The sequence below is a fragment of the Peromyscus eremicus genome, chromosome 13 (genome assembly GCF_949786415.1).
Source record: "Peromyscus eremicus chromosome 13, PerEre_H2_v1, whole genome shotgun sequence".
In the NCBI taxonomy this organism is placed as follows: Eukaryota; Metazoa; Chordata; class Mammalia; order Rodentia; family Cricetidae; genus Peromyscus; species Peromyscus eremicus.
In genome coordinates this window covers 32,194,315-32,212,175 of record NC_081429.1, presented here as the reverse complement: position 1 = coordinate 32,212,175, position 17,861 = coordinate 32,194,315, and the positions used below count along the sequence as shown (strand labels likewise).

Here is a 17,861-nt window from a genome sequence, read left to right as displayed (position 1 = left end):
CGTTAATGGGACAGAGAACACATTGGCAAGAACCACTAAGAAATGAGAAACAGACGTGGAAATAAAGTTGGGTACAGAATAGTTACAAGCGCCCCTGCATCCAATTACAGATACGATGACAGACAACATTAACGAAAGGTCATGAAAAAAAAAAAAAGACATCATAAAAGCCATTTTGGAGACACAAGTTTGGCAAGACAGATTCAAGGAGGGCATGCTAGGGCTCAAGAACTCCTCATGGAGGCTACTGTAGTGATCAAGGTTTAACAGTGGTTAAAAGATGAGAACCAGCCTGGGGGTGAAAATGAGAAGGCATTCACAGCAGAGTCAGGCTTGAGACAGCTGTCCTGCCTTCAAGGCTAGCCCCTCAGCTGGTGTCTCCGACCTTGGATTTCTAGGAGGTTCCCAACATTCCCAAACTCAGAAGAGTGGCTTACCCTGTTTAATGTTTGTACAAAATATATGGTTTATGCTCCTCATTTGTGTTTCTTTTTTTGGTTTTTTGAGACATGGTTTCTCTGTGTAGCTTTGGTGCCTGTCCTGGATCTCACTCTGTAGACCAGGCTGGCCTCAAACTCACAGAGATCCGCCTGCCTCTGCCTCCCGAGTGCTGGGATTAAAGGCGTGCACCACTGCTGCCCTACCTTATTTGTTTTTCTTTTCAAGACTCCCAAATTTTGGTACATGCTTACAAGAGGGTGCCCTTATAACTACCCCCCAATAAACAGCTGGCATACTGTCTCCGCTGAACTCCCGTGATAAACAGTATTGAACACAAGGGGGGGGGGAGTGGTCACATAATTCAACAATGGAGGCATTTAACACATCTTGTGTGACTCCACAGTCACTTTGGAGGACTCTCAAAGCTTGGTTTGGTTTCTTCCTGTCTTCCCTGCATGTGTTGGGTTTATGTTGTGCCCTGGGACTACAATATGCTATGGCTGTGTGTATGGTTGTAAGGTGTGAGTCCTTCCAGTGAGTCAAAGGACCTGATCTCAGGGTTCTCTGCCACAGCAGAGGAAAGATCTATGTGGGACGTGAATATGACTGAAATGACTTGTAACGGACCAAATAAGGAAATAAACAAAAGCCATGACTCAAAGTCAGTTATGAAAGTTTACATTTGTAACTGGCTCCCAAATGCTAGTGCCTTATTTAGGGCAGGGAAAATTTTTTTACTTTATTCATACACAAATACATGCACAACACACACTCGCACACACAGGGCAGAAATATATTTAGCTTTGTTGACATAAAGGAAAATAAATAGGAATAAAATCACAACTGCTAGCCCGTGTGCCAGGCTCTAAGTTGATCTATGTTATCAATCTGTCAGCTCTTCACAGAACCCTGGGAGGTAGACACTACTATCTATATATGTGCTTGGCAGCTGAGAGGACCAGGATGCAAAGGGGTTAAGTAGCTTGTCCAAGGTCACATGACTTGGATTCAAACTCTGGCATTTATCTCTGGAGCCTCTGTTTTTAATTACACTATAAAAAGAAAATGACTGTCCCAGCGAGGGGTCACTCTAATATGGGAGTCACTGCGCTCACGTCTATGCTGGCTTCCTGCCACTCTTCAGTTTCTTTTATAACACAAACTAAAGAATCAACTTTTAGGCCTTGAATGCCAACCAAAATACGGCCATTAACACCCCGGACACGTTTTCCTTCTATGCATTTTACCTAAAAAACAGGTTTAGAATCAGTTCCCATAAACAGTAAGGAAATACACAAATTTTCCTACACACTGTCTTAATATGCTTACAAGTGTTCAACAACAGTTTGGAGACATAGCTCAGCTGGTAGAGTACTTGACCAACGTGCACAGGACCTTGGGTTTGATCCCCAGCACAGCATAAACCTGGCTCGGTGGCACATGCCTGTCATCCCAGAACTCAGGGAAAGAGGCTCACAAGTTCCTCAGCTAAAGGCCAGCCTGGGCTACATGAGAGTCTGTCTCAAAAACAAACAAACAAATATGTTTAAGAGGCAACAAATATATTAAAAGAGCAGTGGACTAAAAAGGGAAAAATGATAAAAGTTTTTTTTTTTTTTTTTTTTTTTTACTTTTTTAAAACCAGCTTATGCACAGCACCTGAAAACACAGATCTGTCATTGTCTGACTTAAGCCAAAGAAAAGCGAGTTTCCTGCAGAATCAATGCTGGCCTTACCCGCTCCTGGAGCAGAGGCAGACAGAGAAGGCTCATCTTTAACCTTGTCAAAAATGAAGACAGCAAGTCTGTAGTTTTCGCTTCGTTAGAAAGCTTCCTAACAAGACTTTCCACCTCCGAAAACTTCTATCACGGGACCAGCTGACTAAGTTTTTGTGCAGTCCTAGCGGAGTCCACAAACAGCCATGTGTCTAGGGAATCAGCCCCTGCTGCCTCACACAATTCAGCTCTGCCCTGCAGGCAAGCTCAGCGTCCAGCTCCCCTCCAGAGACTAACTGCTCTGACTCCAACTCTTAAATTTACCACGGAACAGTATTTGATGGTGGTCTTTGTTTAATTTCCTCAACAGGAAGACACTGCTCAAATAATTCTTAGTTCAAAAGTTTAGGACCCCAATTAAGCCTTATTATTCATACTGACTTAATGTCTTCAGAGGGTAGATTGTATTCAGCTGCTACATTAGTCTGATTTTACTGGAGAGGAGAATATTATGCTTTGAATGTTTGTGTGTGTGTGTGTGTGTGTGTGTGTGTGTGTGTGGTGTATACACGTAAGTGTGCAAGACCCACCTGTCTGTGTCCCCCAACCAGGAGTTACAGGCATGCACAGTCATGTGCAGCTTTGTAAGTAGGTGCTAGAAATTTGAAGTCGGCTCCTCATGCTTACCGAGCAAGTACCCTTACACTCTAAGCCGTCTCCCTAGCTCATGGTTTATATCTTAAATTCCTCCCAAAAGGTAATGTGCTAAAAGGCTTAGTCCCCAACCAGTGATGCTATTAGGAGGTTGTGGAAACCTTAGAATGTGGCTGGTGGAAGCAATTGAAGGTGGGGGTGTACCCTTGAAGAGAGTATTGAGACCCTAGCCCTTCCTCTCTTTTAGCTTCCTATCTGCACTGGTTTGAAGTTTCCTCTGCCATGCTCTCCCAGCAATGACGCACTGCCCTGCCAAAGGTCCCAAAGCAACCAGGCTAAGGGACCACAACTTAAAACCATGAGGATAACCTTTCCTTCTTCCAAGTCGGCTACCTCCCGTATTCTGTCACAGTGACAGACAGAGTCCTTGATACTATGTGGCGACGTGTATAACTCCAAGGAAACATACCCAAAATGCTGAGAAAAGGAGAGGCGGGCTGGGGAGATGGCTCAGCAGTTAAGAGCACATACCAAGGACCGGAGTGTGGTTCCCAGAATAGCTCCAGCAGCATGGAATCCAACACCCTCTTCTCAAGTCCACAGGCACCAGCACTCACAGTGCACAGACTCACATAGCCACACAATTAAATCTCTTTTTAAAGCGGAGGTGTAAAGAGCACTCTTCCCTGGTGATTGATACACAACCTTCCTTTCTTGCACAACACGGGTGCTTTGAAGGTCCTTGGATCAACAGCATCCCTCAGGTACTTGACAGAAATGCCAGGTTTCTCAGCCCCGCCCCCCAATCAACTTTCCTAATCAGAATCTCCAGGGGTGGGGCCCAGTAGTCTCTGGTTCACAAGAGCTCCAAGTGATTCTGATAAACACTCAAGTTTGAGAACCACTTTTTTTTTTTTTTTTTCTTTCGGAGCTGAGGACCGAACCCAGGGCCTTACACTTGCTAGGCAAAAGCGCTCTACCACTGAGCTAAATCCCCAACCCCTGAGAACCACTTTCTAAAGAGGAGAAAGACGAGTGACTGGGGTCTGTATACCACAGGATGTTGAGCAGTCGCCCTGGCATTGAAGGCCGCTGAGCCATGAGCCTGGCATGGGCCCATATGCCAACAGTATCTTTCGCCCTGCAACCCAAAGTGAATGCAGATAGTTCTGAATGTCCCCTGGGGCCCACCAGTGATGGTGGAGCCACTGGCACAGACTTTGGAAAAGTGGGCCCTGACTTCAGGAAGCCCCTGGATTCTTCAGCTTTTCCTTTCAGGACATCCTCGTTCTCTGTGGCTTTTATGTAATAGACTGACTTCAGCTGGATCCTGCTATAAACATTCAGAGTTACTTTCCTAAGCAGATTTGTGGCACTACACATCTACAACCCCTGCCCTCGGGGGACTGTTCTGAGCCAGCCTTGTCTCAAAAATAAAAAATAAAAATTGTGGTGGCACATCACCATAGTCCTAGCAATAAGAGATGGAGGCAAGAGAGTTAGGAGTTCAAGACCACCCTGTACTGCTCAGTATATTCAAGGCCAGCCTGTGTTACAGGAACTCCCGAGGAAAAAACTAAAAAATAGCTGTTGAAAAGCTCAGCCTGTCTGCCACAGACACACCGCGGTGTGTATTCATTCACGCTCATACATACATTATTTACACACACTAATAAATGAAGGTATACAAAAGTTACTTTTGTAAGCATTAAAACACAAGTTGCAAAGTTGCAAGCCATTTCTTTAAATCCTGAAAATTAGCAAAAAGGAAGGCTCCTTGATCAAGGCAGAAAGTGAATCCCGTCATTTTGTATTTGTGGCTGACCTAGTAAATCGCTGACTGACATGGCCTGGACTCGGTTTCTTCTCATGCACAGAGGTCTATTACAAGAAGAACTTGGGATGGAAGTGGCAGAACTGGATTTAGTTCTCAGTCCTACCACTTAACAGCTTTGTAGTCTTGGTAATTATTTAAGTGTGGTTTGTGCCTCAGTTTTCCGATCTGTCTGTCAAATGGCTATCAGAATATGGTATGTTTATCTTATGTTCCATATACTCTTTAAAAAAAAGATTTATTTATTTATTATGTATATAGTGTTCTGTCTGCATGTTTGCCTGCATGCCAGAAGAGGGCACCAGATCTCATTATAGATGGTTGTGAGCCACCATGTGGGTGCTGGGAATTGAACTCAGGACCTCTGGAAGAGCAGCCAGTGCTTTCCACCTCTGAGTCATCTCTCCAGCCCTCCATAATACTCTTGACAGAGCATTCTCAACTCCTGCTGATTATGCAGTAAAACAGACTGCCTGGGATAAATAAAATTTGCAAAGTTTCATCTATTCAGATCAAGTTTTCACACCAAATGATCCTTGAGAAAACTTCCATATACAGGCACTTCTGACTTTGAAAATGTATTGAGTTTTCGAATTGCTGATCAGAGAAATGGACTGCACTATTCTCATGGGGGGACATGAGCTTGGGTGTGGTGATACACACACCCCCAACACACACAGACAAACACACGGCCCAATTTTGCATTGGTAGAGAAGGGACTTTCTAAGGCCATTTCTATTGCCATTTCTAAACATAAATCTCAATCACATCATTTGCTTGTTTTGAACTCTTAGAGTTTGTCCCTGCCAGCACAATAAAATCCAGTTCCTAAGAGCCACACTAAAATTCTTTTCACTGGACACTGCCCTTCCAGGCCTCGGCCCTTTCCTGCCATGGCCTCCCATACTTTCTGCTCCGGCCACTTTAAAACATCTAGAGTGGCTACCACGTCACGTCCTTCTGTCCTTTCCCTCTGCTGGAACCAGGACCCACACCCTCCATTCTATAAACCATCCCTTTATCCTTGAGGGCCTCTCCTAAAGATGGTTCTTCAACCCAGGCCACGGAGTCTCTTCCTTCGGTGTCTCCCAGCATCTGGGGAGCGGAGTATGAAGGGCCATGTCCTCGGTAAACTGCTCAGGCCTTCAAAGAGCTATTTTTAATGTCAGCCGCCTTTATGGTTACGGTGGAAACAAACGAACGGGCATTTCTGACATATTCTTGGCTGAATAAGGGAAGCCAGTGTCCTAAGTCCTCACACATATACAAGGTCCATAAAGAGCAATAGATCAGAAGTTATATGAGCACAGGCACTGTGGCTTTTGATCCCTCTTTTATCCCCAGGACCTTACACTCAATAGATACAGTATTCCTAAGTGAATGAATGAATGAATGAATGAGAGTATGACAAATACAACACTTTAGAGAAAAAAATAAGACCCACCACAAACAAAACTCACAGCCCACACTCATTAAATCCCATGAATTGTGGTACCTACAAAAGGGCTTAACATACACATCAGAAACCTCCAGTAGCAAGCAACTCCTTGGTGGTCTAGTCATTTGCCAGGATCCTACAGGACAGTCGAGTAGTGGAAAAAAAAAAAAGAATCCAAACTCAAAATTCCCCTAAATATCTGAGTCCCCAAGGAGCTTAGTAATCACTTTCCATAAAATCTTTATTAGCACTGTTCCTACCCAGTAATCTCAAATATTCGGCAATTTACCCAACATGCATGAGTCACAAATAAAATATTGTACTGAATAAAGCCTGCTGACTTTAATAAGCTGTGGTCTGCATTCCTGTGTATATCAGGCCAATACCATTATTCTACCATTTGCCTTGTTTACATCCCCTTCTCATCTCCCGTTCTCACTCTCCCCACACCCTTTCTGTTTCACATCCAGGCAAGAATCCTACCACCTTGTTTGAGGTTAGGTAGATGTAAACTGCAGGGAAAATAAGCTCACTACCTGAGGAGAAAGCCCTAACTAAGCTCATTCAAAAGCCAACAGAAAGGTCCAGTAGGAGCTAGGGGCTTCAAGTTTCCTTTTCCCATTCAGGGCAGGCCCTCAATTTCACTCACTTCAGAAGGTGGGAGGACAAAAGGCTGGCCTCTGCCTCCAGCTTTCAGAGAACAGTAGAATACTCTCACCGAAGTCTTTCCAGTTTGGGCCTATGGCTTGCTGCTTAAGACTACAAGGAAACCGTTTCCCTCAACTGTGTATCAAACCTTTAAGGTTTCAAACTTGCTACAATTCTAAAGCAAAGGCTGTTTCTCCCGAAGGCCAGATGACCAATCCCAGGTTCCATTTCTGGCTTCCTCTGCATCTCCTTGACTCAGAGAAACTAGTTACACCACTGTGACTTCAGTTCCCTCTTGGGTAAAATGAAATCACTGGACCAAACGAGTCTTTTCCTAAGTATAGTGACCGGCAAAACGTAGGAACGTTGATAACATGGCTTGTTTCAGTCTTACCATAAGGGGCATTCTGTTTCTCACTTGTGGAGATAAATTACTTGTAAACAAAATTACTTACTTGCAAATAAATTGTCCTTTTAAAATGAATGCGTCTAGTCTTTTTTTTTAAGAATGAATCATTTTTATTTAAAAATTGAAAAGTATCTTGGTCAGAGAGTTCTAGCAGCTGAGGTAAAAACAAAACAAAACAAAACAAAAAACTGATCCTGAGGCCAGGTGAAGCATTGAAAGGTACAGCCCACTCACACCCACCCTCCACACCTCACCCCACCCGCAAACCCAACTCCAAACTAACTAGAAGGAAGAGGTGAACGTCCCAGGAGTTCCTTTAAGAAATAAACACCCGCACCAGGTTCCAATGTAATCAGCCACTTATCCTCTGGGACTTGGAACGGACCCAGGAGAACCCAGAAACTCTGGAGCACCAGGTGAACCCCCACGAGGAAGACTCAGGAGGCAAAGGTCTGAGGTTGGAGCAGCACCCAGGGACAGGGTTTGGGCGGCAGCGGGGCAAAGGCTGGCTAGAAGACCAGGACGACTGGCGTCTCAGAGTTGCAGGGACGCACTGGGAACCCAAGACTGGAGGCCTGGGCGGGAGCAAGGGGTTCTGTCTGGAGGGGACATGGGGGGGACTAGGTCCCAGACTGAAAGGGTGTGGAGAAGGTGCTGAACTGAAGGCGGTAGGGAGGAAGACCTTGGACTGGAGAGACTCTGAGACGGGGTCCCAGGATGGAGGGGCGCTGTACGTCAGGGTCCTGAGATGGATGGGCCCTGTGGGTCAGGGTCCCGGGCTGGAGGGGAACTGTGGGACGAGGTCCGGGACTAGAGAAGAGCTGTGGGGGACGGTCAGTGGCTGTAGGGGCGCTGTAGGACAGGGTCCCGGGATGGAAGGGTTCTGGGGGGTCGGGGTCCCATGATAGAGGGGGGCGCTGTAGGACAAGGTCCCGGGATGGAAGGGTTCTGGGGGGTCGGGGTCCCATGATAGAGGGGAGCGCTGTGGAACCAGGTCCTGGATTGAAAGAGCGCTGTAGGAAGGTCCGGGCTGAAGGAGCAGGTTTTGGGGTGCCCAGGAACTAAAGGCGCGCGGCGGGGGAGCAGTCCCAGACTGGAGGAGTGAGACAGAACCTCCTGATGGCACCCGGATCTCGGTGGACTGCAGGGACGCGGGAGAGACGGGTTGGCCGCTGGACCCGAGATGACCACAGGAGGGGAAGGCAGAGCCGCGGACCCCACGGTCCCCACGCCTCGTGGTCGCCCCCTCCTCGCGCGCGCGCTCCCAGACCCTACCTGTCCTCGCTGGCGGTGATGACGCCGTCCTCCTTGGGGATGAGCAGCGCGGCCGTGACGGCGTCCTGGTGGCCCTCGATCTTGCTCAGCAGCACCGGGCGGCTGCTCTGCGGCCTGGAGTGGATCTCGGCCGCCATGTTCGCGCCGCGGCCTCCCCCCCCCGCGGGCCGCCCATCAGCTGACCGCCGGGCGGGGACGCGCCGGTTGCTCGGGGCAACCGGGCCGCGTGTGCGCCGCGCTGCCGTAAGCTCGCGAGCGCCGCCGCAGCTGCCCGTATTGCCTGGGAAAGCCGCGCAGATGTCGTTCCGTGACCCGGGAGAGAATCCCCCTCCCCCAGAAAAGTCAAGCAAAGACCTTGACGAAGGTTAAAAAGCCAAACCGTTCTCCTGGAAACAGATTGAGCCGAGCAGCAGCAGCGGAGCATGCCTATGCTCAACCCGCCCCTCAGACAATACTGCACGGTATCCATCCTAAGAAGCCATTGTTTGAAAGACAGACACACCCCGATTTCAAGTCATGTTAAAAAGTGAGGAAATAGTGCATCAAAGAATATTTGAGCTGCAGTAGATGGCACTGAATGGTGAACACATCCTGGTTTCTTTACACGGATGATCTCAATACTGATCAGTTTAAGAGATGGAGATGGTGAATGTTTTTGCCTCAAAACTGAACCACACAGAAAGACCACTCCGTGCTTAACGTGGCATAACTATGAGAAAAACACGAGCAGCCCTACCCTGGGAGCTGGGCCTGATAACATCATCTGAGCGCTGATAGCATGTGCCCTTTGAAGAGAGACACCGCGTAGTTCTACTCTATGATCATTAACTTTATGCGAACTACAATGCTAAACACTCTCCTGTCCAGGAGAATGTGATCACTACTTTTTCTTTCCAGTTACAGCTTTCCCTTCCGTCTAGTCTTGATCCATCTAGTAAGATGTTAGAATACAAAATTTTGTATTCCTCCACACACACTTCTTGCCAATTTCCTGTCCAGAGGAAAGCTCTCTTTTCCCAAATCACCTAACACCAACCCGTATCCTACAGTTACCCTGTTCTGACTCCCTTTTACCCAGATGCCCAGTGGCTCCCTCCCCATGACACACCTTCTGTCAACCTCACCTGTTCAAGTACAGGCGTGTTCCTAGTGGGTTTTGACTGGAGGACATTGATAGAAAGTTTAAAGGGTCATAAATGAGACCCAGTCAAAACTTCACATAACTCCCATTTCAGTCCTCCATCCCACACAACATCACGTGACTATCACTCAAACTGCAGTATTGCACTAGAACTAGGCTGTGGACACATAAACCATGGGTTTGTGAGCCACAAACCAGGGGCCAAAATAACCCTTTCATTCACTATTTTTTCATCTGGTAGTGTGTGTCACGGCAGTGAAAAAAGTAACTAATTCGGTGATAGAATGCTTCCTTAGAACCTGAGGGTTGGGTAGCAGTTTCCTCTGAGGTTGAAAGTGTCCATCTGCCAGGAGCTCTCAGTAAGACGGGGGGTTTCACAGGGAGGTAAAACAGAGTGTCCTAAGGGGAAGGGAAACATTGCAGCCCACAGGGAAGCTCCTTGAGCTCAGGAAGTGAACAACACAAAATAGCTTGAGGAAGTCCCTGAAACTAACCAGATTCTCTAGGCTCCTCCTCCCAAGCATATAGAAGCAGTGAAAATGGCTGAGGGACCTTCTCAGATAAGGCAAGCTACCTAGAAGACTCTCAGACAAGCTGACCTGCATGGGAGGGGCAGACACCAGCCAAGCTGTGGGAAAGAAATAGAGATCAGCCAAGGTGGTGCCTGGAAGATGCAGAGACCAGCTGAGCTCCCTGGAAGAGGCGCCTATCAATTAACCTACCTAAAAAGGACTCTCTCCAACCTGCCGAGGGGCCTGCAGGCTGTACAATGTGCTCCAGGTTTCCAGCTGTCATGAGCTGTCACCATGCTCAAGTGAGCTCTGGGTGACACAACTGCTCTGTCACCTCTGAGCCTGTCCCAATAAAATGCATTGGTTCACCAAACTGAATTTTAGTGTTATCCCTACTTTGGTCTGTTGTTGATTCCCTAGCTGGGATCCGTAGACATTTGTTCACGTTTTCCCAAGAATAGTGTCATAAGACAGAGTTCCAGCTACAGTAATATTAGAGAGACAGACAGAAGAGAGAGAAAAGGGGCTGACATTCTACTGAAGGAAACGATAATATGTGGAAATAAATTAAATTATATACCGTATTAGAAAATGTTGGATGCAATTAAGAAAATAAAGCAATGATGGGTAACATGGACTATAGGGGTATTAAAATTCTAACTAGGTGGTATGGAGAATACAAAAATGACTGCACAGAACCACCTTCATGGAGGCAGTATGGCTGTAGTCTCTAGCCTTCAGATGCTTCAGGATCTGCCTCAGCTGCTGAGAAGCCTCAGGAGCCAGCCATCCCCTTTACAGGACACCTTGCATTTTATAACTGAGATAGGAACAAACAGACCTGACCGTCAGGACACATTGCTAGTCAATACTGGCTCTAGAGCGCTCTCTTGGCCTAAGCAGGGCTTCATCAGCTCTATGTTTCCAATGACTATTCCTACCTAATCTTGCTAGCCCCCTCCCCTTCACAGGTATTAGGCTCTAATAATAAACTGGGTGCCAACCTCTAGCTCAGTTTCTGCTTGTAGAGAATACAACCTGAGTCAGGTGACCAGTGGAGGCCTCCTCGCAAAGACATTTGAGCCAGTAAGGAAGTAAGCCCTGTGGAATGTGGGCAGAATACTACCCTGGACAAGGAAATAGCACACACTATGGCCCAGAGGTGAGCAGGCCTGGGGTTTTATGTGAACAAAGCAGCATCCTGTGATGCCGGGGGCAGGTGGAGCATCAAGAAGAGAAATAAGACAGTCTAAATAGATAATGCTGCACCAGGAGACCTCGTAAAGATTTTAGTTTTTTCTTCATATTTGTGGGGAGGCCAGTGACAGATTTGAAGGAGATTGGACTTCTGCTTTTAGGTTTGGGCTTTGGTTTCGAGATGATCTTGCTATATAGCCAAGAGGGTCTTGAACTCACAAATCCGAGGCAACTCAGAAATCAATTCTCCTGTGTATCCCGAGTCCATCGGTTTCAAGAGACCGTTAATTATCCTCCACTGCCACCAGTCCAATTCATTTTCTTTAGGTTTCGCTCTCCATTTCCAGAGGCTTTCCACCAACTTACTTGACTGATCCTCATCAGTTGCCACAGCCAACCATTCCCTCCTCCTTAAACTAAATATCTTCTTCTATGGGCTCCAAACCAACACACACTTAGCCTAGTTTTCTCTTTATTCACGGGGCTTCCTCCTCTGTCCTCTTTCTGGGACCTCTTTCTCTTGATAACCTATAAATGGTGATGTGTACAAGGTCTCCTCTGTCTTCTTCACTTACACCAGTGGTTCTCAACCTTCCTAATGCTGCATCCCTTTAATACAGTTCCTCATGTCGTGGTGACTCCCAGCCATAAAATTACTTTCATTGCTACTTCTTAGCTGTAATTTTGCTACTGTTATGAATTGTAGTGTAAATATCTGACATGCAGGATATCTGATATGCCACCCCTATAAACCCACAGGTTGACAACTGCTGGCTTACACATATATAGCACATATTTTTCTTCTGGACTCAATTGTATTCTCCTATCTGTAGGCATAAAATATATACTTAAAAGTTAGCGTGCATTTGAACACTGATTTGATGAAATATGGTATAAAGGAGAAATGAAATTAAAACTTAATTTGTTTATATAAACTGCCTCCAAGATATAGCTAAAATGGTCTATGTGTCTTTGGAGGAAACCATACAAAAGCAGCCATAGTTATAGGAGACTGGAAGAGATGCACTTTTGGGTCAATCCACCTCAGTAGTTTGAGGTGAGAGTTATTTGGACTTTGTATACATTGAACAACTGTAGGGGGTGATTCATTTTTCTCTGCTTCTTAAAGTAGTTTGGAAAATAAGGCCTATTAAGGAGGCAAACTAATGAACAATAAAACTACAAAGAGTATATCCAAGCAACTAAAAAGTAATAAATCAGAAAGGTTCAGACTCAAAGTGGTTTGGGGGCATCCTTTGAAGAGAGGCTTTTAATGGGTGAATATTAAGGAATCATAAAAAATGGTTAGTCACAGCTATTATGTGGCCTTGTTTGATCTGCCCCACTGGGAAGATTCTAGTTGTATAATTAAGGTCTTGTTGACTGCTTCTGATTGGTTGAGCTTAAGTTTTGTTTTCCTCTACTACAGGCATTTACAAGAAATGGGTCAAGTTCAGTTTCACTCATGTTTGCCAGTCAAGAATGGTTAAGGTCTCTGATGAGGTTTAACCGGCTTTGTGTGCTCAGATAGACATCAGGCCTGAGTAAACACTGGTCTCATGTAGCCCAGACAGGATTCAGACTCACTATGTAGCTAAGGATGATCTTGAATTTCTAATCCTCCTTACTCTACAACTGGGATTACAGGTGTGTGCCACCATGCCATTTTGTGTGGTCCTAGACCTCACACACACTACTCAAGGACTCTACTACCTGAACTACATCCCTAGACCAGAATTCCTGAACAGCTCTTTATGGATTACCTGCCTTTCTTATGTATTTTCAACCATCCTATTGCCTTCAGAACAAAAATTAACTTGGTTCCTCTCTGTTGCTGCTAACCACTGAGCACCTCTGGCTGCTAAGCACACAGCATCTGTATGCCTTGACCTTCCAAAGTGACATCTGCAGAGCAGGAAGTAGTGCCAGTCTTCCACACTGTGTGAAGAACTCTTATTTGTCATCTTGTCACATTCCCTTGGAGGCCCAATAGACACCTTCTACTTCCTGTTGAAAACTGAACCGCACACCAGTTCCTTCATCATGCCAGTTTAGAAAGTGGTAACCAGTCTTCTAGTTATCAGCCCACATTTTTATCTTTCTGTCATGGCCCATGAGGGTAAAGATGAGTGGTAGTGTGTAGAAATGATAGGAGACTAACATGTGAAATCCCTAGGTCCCTCCTCAGCACAACATAAAAATCAATCAATCAACCATTCAAATTAGAAGTAGCTAGACATGATGGCACACACCTATAATTCCAGTCCTAGGGAAGCAGATGCAGGAGGCCTTTCATGGTATTGAATCACTACAGTGAAAATAGTATTAACTTTCATTGGTGATGTAGGAAGCAAAGATTATGTAGAATAGCCATGAGGGTTAACCCAGGTTCCTGACCTTGGATCTCACCATTAATCACCCATTTTGTCATGACCTTTTAAAATTCTACTTCCTTGTGACTTACACTAGATTCCTTGAGGGAATGTCTTTATGGTTTCATTACAATGGTAATAGTAATAGGTACAATTATCACTAATTGCTAGTTTTAAAAAGTTTCTATGGTTAACATTTGGATGAATTAAAAGTATGTTAGCTTAATAGGTCAGCATTCTAATTTGGCCTTGGCTTTTCACTCTTCACATCTCTGCTTCTTGAGTATAATTACCTTGCTAGTCATTTTCCTGTTTGCTAGCCACCCTTTCCCTGCTCAGTCTATGTTGTAGATGGCTTAGTTCTGCACACAGTCTTCCTAGACTCTTGCTAATCTGTTCCCTGATATGTTTGTACAGTGGCAAGCAGGTGTGGGAGACTAGAAAACGAGAGGGAAAGGGAAACCAGAATATTTTACCTGCTTTTCCTGCTCAGGGAGCAAAGTCTTTTCCCAGCATCTCCAATTTCCACTGAGTATAGCTCCCTCTTTTGTCCTGGATCTTAGAAGGCAGTCTTGGCTAGGATTCTGGGGTTCTGGGGCTCTCTGGTGTGCGGTGATGATATCTCCTTCCCCATGATTTCATGTAGGCCTTTCAGTTCTTCCAACACCTTGAAAACAGTTCCTTTTATTAACTTCCTTCAGGAAGGCATCTGATATAGGTCCCATTTTCATGATTAACCCCAACTGATACAATTACTCTGATAGGATAGGCATAGTGGCTCAGCCAGTATACCAGCACTGGGAAACTGAGGCAGGAAGAAAGCCAGGAGTCTGAGGCCAACTGGAGTTACAGAGTAAGACTCTGTCTCAAGAAACAACACACACACACACACACACACACACACACACACACACACACACCAAACAAACAAACAAAAAAACCAACACTGTGATACCAATGAATTACCAATAGCATCACGAGGATTATATGGTAAAACCTCTGAACTATGACAGCATATATTTACATTATAATAAATAAATAATAAAGTAGGTATAAATAATATAATTGATGTAAATGATAGGCTTCTAAAAAGATTATGTGCATACAGCATTGAGGTTGTTTAGAATTTTTGTGGCTATAATCTGGTTAATTAATAGGAAATGTTTAACATTATCAGCATCTCTCTGCATCTGTTATATACACTAATAAACTTTTATCTCTTTGAAGCATGTTAAATATCTGTGGTATAAACTGACAGTAGAATCTCAGTGTTATCTTGTTCCTTCGCTAACTCAGCCTTGCCAAAAGACATAAAAACACAGTCTGTCCCAGAGAGGAAAGGAGACTTGATTTCATCTAGCCATTTCACCTGTTCACAAACTGTTCTCTTCATAAAGCTCAAACAGCCTCTATGTGTTCATTTACACAAAGCAGAAACAGCATAAATGGAGTTGGAAGCTTTGGGATTATAGCCAACATGGTCTGCTGTCTCCACTTTTATCTCGCTAGCCACCTGGTTTTACTTATTGTTAATATTCCTGTTCCCACCATGGTCTTCACTCTTACTCAAGTGCAAGTCCCGTTCAGTTTAAAGAATCATAAAGAAGATGTAGACACTGTGCCCAGCACCTCCAATTTCTGTTTCTAGAGTTTGTTTCTAATAATAGGAAATAGAATCTACAACTATGGGGTGTTCAATGGCAGGAATAATTTCACTAGGTGGAAGGAAATTTACTAATAGTCCAAGGACTGCCATCTCAAAATACACTCTACAATACCAACTGCTCTGGAGAGAGTCAGCAATACATGGTGAGACAAACTGCCCTGATACCTTCTTGCCTACCTGAAGCCTGAACCCCTAATGAAGTAAAGAATTACCTCTGGTCCCTCCACTGAGTTTTCATTATCTCTGGGGATAGACTGAAGTCTGCTAACACATCTGGACAGGTATTCCTTGTAGGTCATTGTCTTTGAGGGCATCACTCATTATTCCAATGAGGGCCACTTGCAATCTGTTGTCTGTATTTCCTGCCCAAGAAACTTTACTGTGTGCTGTCATGTCTCTCCAAGCCCAGTAAATTCCCCTACAAAACATCTACATTTCCTTAAAGTTGTTCATAGTCCCTGTGAGAGGATACATAGGTTCTGAATCATGTTGAGCTAGTGGGGAATTTTGCTTCCTGATTTGTTTCTATGGACATAAGTTTGGATGTCATCTCAATTGTAGGGCGCCTGCTATCAGTGCCTCCCAGTGAATGAACCCTTCTTTCAGCTCTACAAAGTCTTAATAATTCTCCTCTTTGTGACTTTGTACAGGCTATGAAATATTGCTTTTCCTCCCACCTCCTTCACATTTAGCAAATCTGTATTCATCCAGACCCAGCCTTTCATTTTATTTCTGGGATGTGGAATATTTGTTATGTTGCCATTTCACCCAATCGATTTGATCCCACGTAACAAATTACTACCAAACTAGGTGTCTTCAAGCATAGTCCCCAAAAGCTTAGGCTATGAGAGCAGAGTATCTGTGATTCTGCCTCAGGCTCTCTTCCAGGGTTACGGTCAAGGTACTGCCTAGCACTGGTGACCCTACTTCTATAAATGCTTCCCCGACCCAGCTCTTTCAGGCAGAGGAGTCTCTATTTGTGGCTGCCGCCCCATAATGACTTTTGTAGCATATTATTAAAATGCTTACATTAGATCTATACTGACATTTATAGGTTTTTATGTATTTTATTATTTTATGTGTATCTTCTACTACACTTGTGCCTGCAGAGGCCACAAGAGGGCACTGGATCCCCTAGAAATGGAGTTCCAGATGGTTGTGAGCCTCTAGTGAGCTTTACTAGTTTTCTACTTTGGCTATTATATCTACAGAGTCAACTTCCCCAAACTAGATTTTACAAATATAACTTCAGTGGAGCAGATTTAATTCTTTATCCATGCTTAGTTACTCCAGTTTTTAGACAGTTTTAACTCTAGTAGTTTTATGTTATGGCCATTATTTCTATCTGCCGTTTTCTTCATGAGGGAGTTTATAGACCATTTTGGATATGATTCCTTAGCTAATATGAAAGATGAACTGCTTTCAAATGGTTGAGATTGCTAGTGTGCGGGCAAGCCTACTACACACCTCACCCTCTGTTACTTTTAATCTTTCTGTGCACTGTGTTTCAGCTGCCACACCATCACTAAAGGACTGAATAAGCAAAGTCCCTGATATAAAAACATTGGTTAAAGGATTCACCAATGGTTAAAGTGAAGTCTCATTACTTCATCTTCTCTCCTTCCTAAATATGACTCTGCCCACTGTTCACCAATGTTGACAAATTGGAAAACAGAATGTTGACACTTGTAAAGCTTTGACCAAATTAGGAATTATATCAGATTAGAGGAAAATGGGGTTCTTAAGAGAAAACAAAAAAAAAGTTTTTTCTTTCCTTCAAGTTTTTGGGCCTGGATCCTGGATCCAAGTAGTTGTCTTCTTACTATGTTCATTGAAACATAATTAAAAAAAACAAGTTTTCTATATGAGATTTGTAATAGCCCTCCAAAGTCCATGTAGTAAAAGTTTGGTTCCCTGCCCATTGCATTACTGGAAGATAGCAGAACCTTTACTAGTTGAGGGCTAGCGAGAGGTTGTCAGTCACTGAAGGAGATTCTAGGTCCCTAGCCCTTTCTTCTTCAATTAACTCTCTCTTATGTCCTAGGCATGAGATGAACAGGCTTTGTACCATTATACACCCTGCCATGATGTATTACTATTTTAACATGGCCTCAAAAGCAAATGAGTGTGCCTGACCGTGGACTGACATCTCAAAAAATATAAATCCAAATGTATTAGTCAGGATTCGTTAGAGAAACAGGACCTATGGAATGAATCTCTATGTAAATAGAGAGAAGGGGGCTTTTTAGAATGGTGTATAGGCTATCTGTGGTCCAGCTAATCCAACAATGGCTGCCTATGAACATAAGATCCAAGCATCTAATAGTTGTTCAGTCTATGAGGCTGATGTCTCAGCTGGTCTTCAGTATATGCTGGAATCCCCAAGAAGTAGGCTCTAATGCCATCAAAGGAATGGTCTTACCAGCAAGAGTGACAGCAAGCAGGCAAAGAGAGCAAGCTTCTTTCTTTCCTGTCCTTTATACAGGCTGCCAGCAGAAGGTGTGGCCCAGATTAAAAATGGCTTTTCCCACCTCAAAGATCTGGATTACAAGTAGACCT

At 44.5% G+C, this 17,861-nt stretch overlaps 1 protein-coding gene across 2 annotated transcripts in view; it reads right to left on the bottom strand.

The window, feature by feature from the left end:
- The window catches only part of Wdfy1 (WD repeat and FYVE domain containing 1), a 55,089-nt gene extending 40,791 nt beyond the window's left edge, over positions 1 to 14,298 (bottom strand). The window contains exon 1 of one of the 2 annotated variants that reach the window (XM_059278853.1): positions 14,113 to 14,298. Coding sequence is in view for 1 of the 2 variants with exons in the window: in XM_059278850.1 (XP_059134833.1) it covers positions 8,415 to 8,551 (137 nt within the window). In the remaining variant the exon portion in view is untranslated. Of the gene's footprint in view, positions 1 to 8,414; positions 8,632 to 14,112 lie in introns of those variants that run through there. The other variant, XM_059278850.1, reaches the window with a different exon arrangement.
- Positions 14,299 to 17,861: the final 3,563 nt, after the last annotated feature.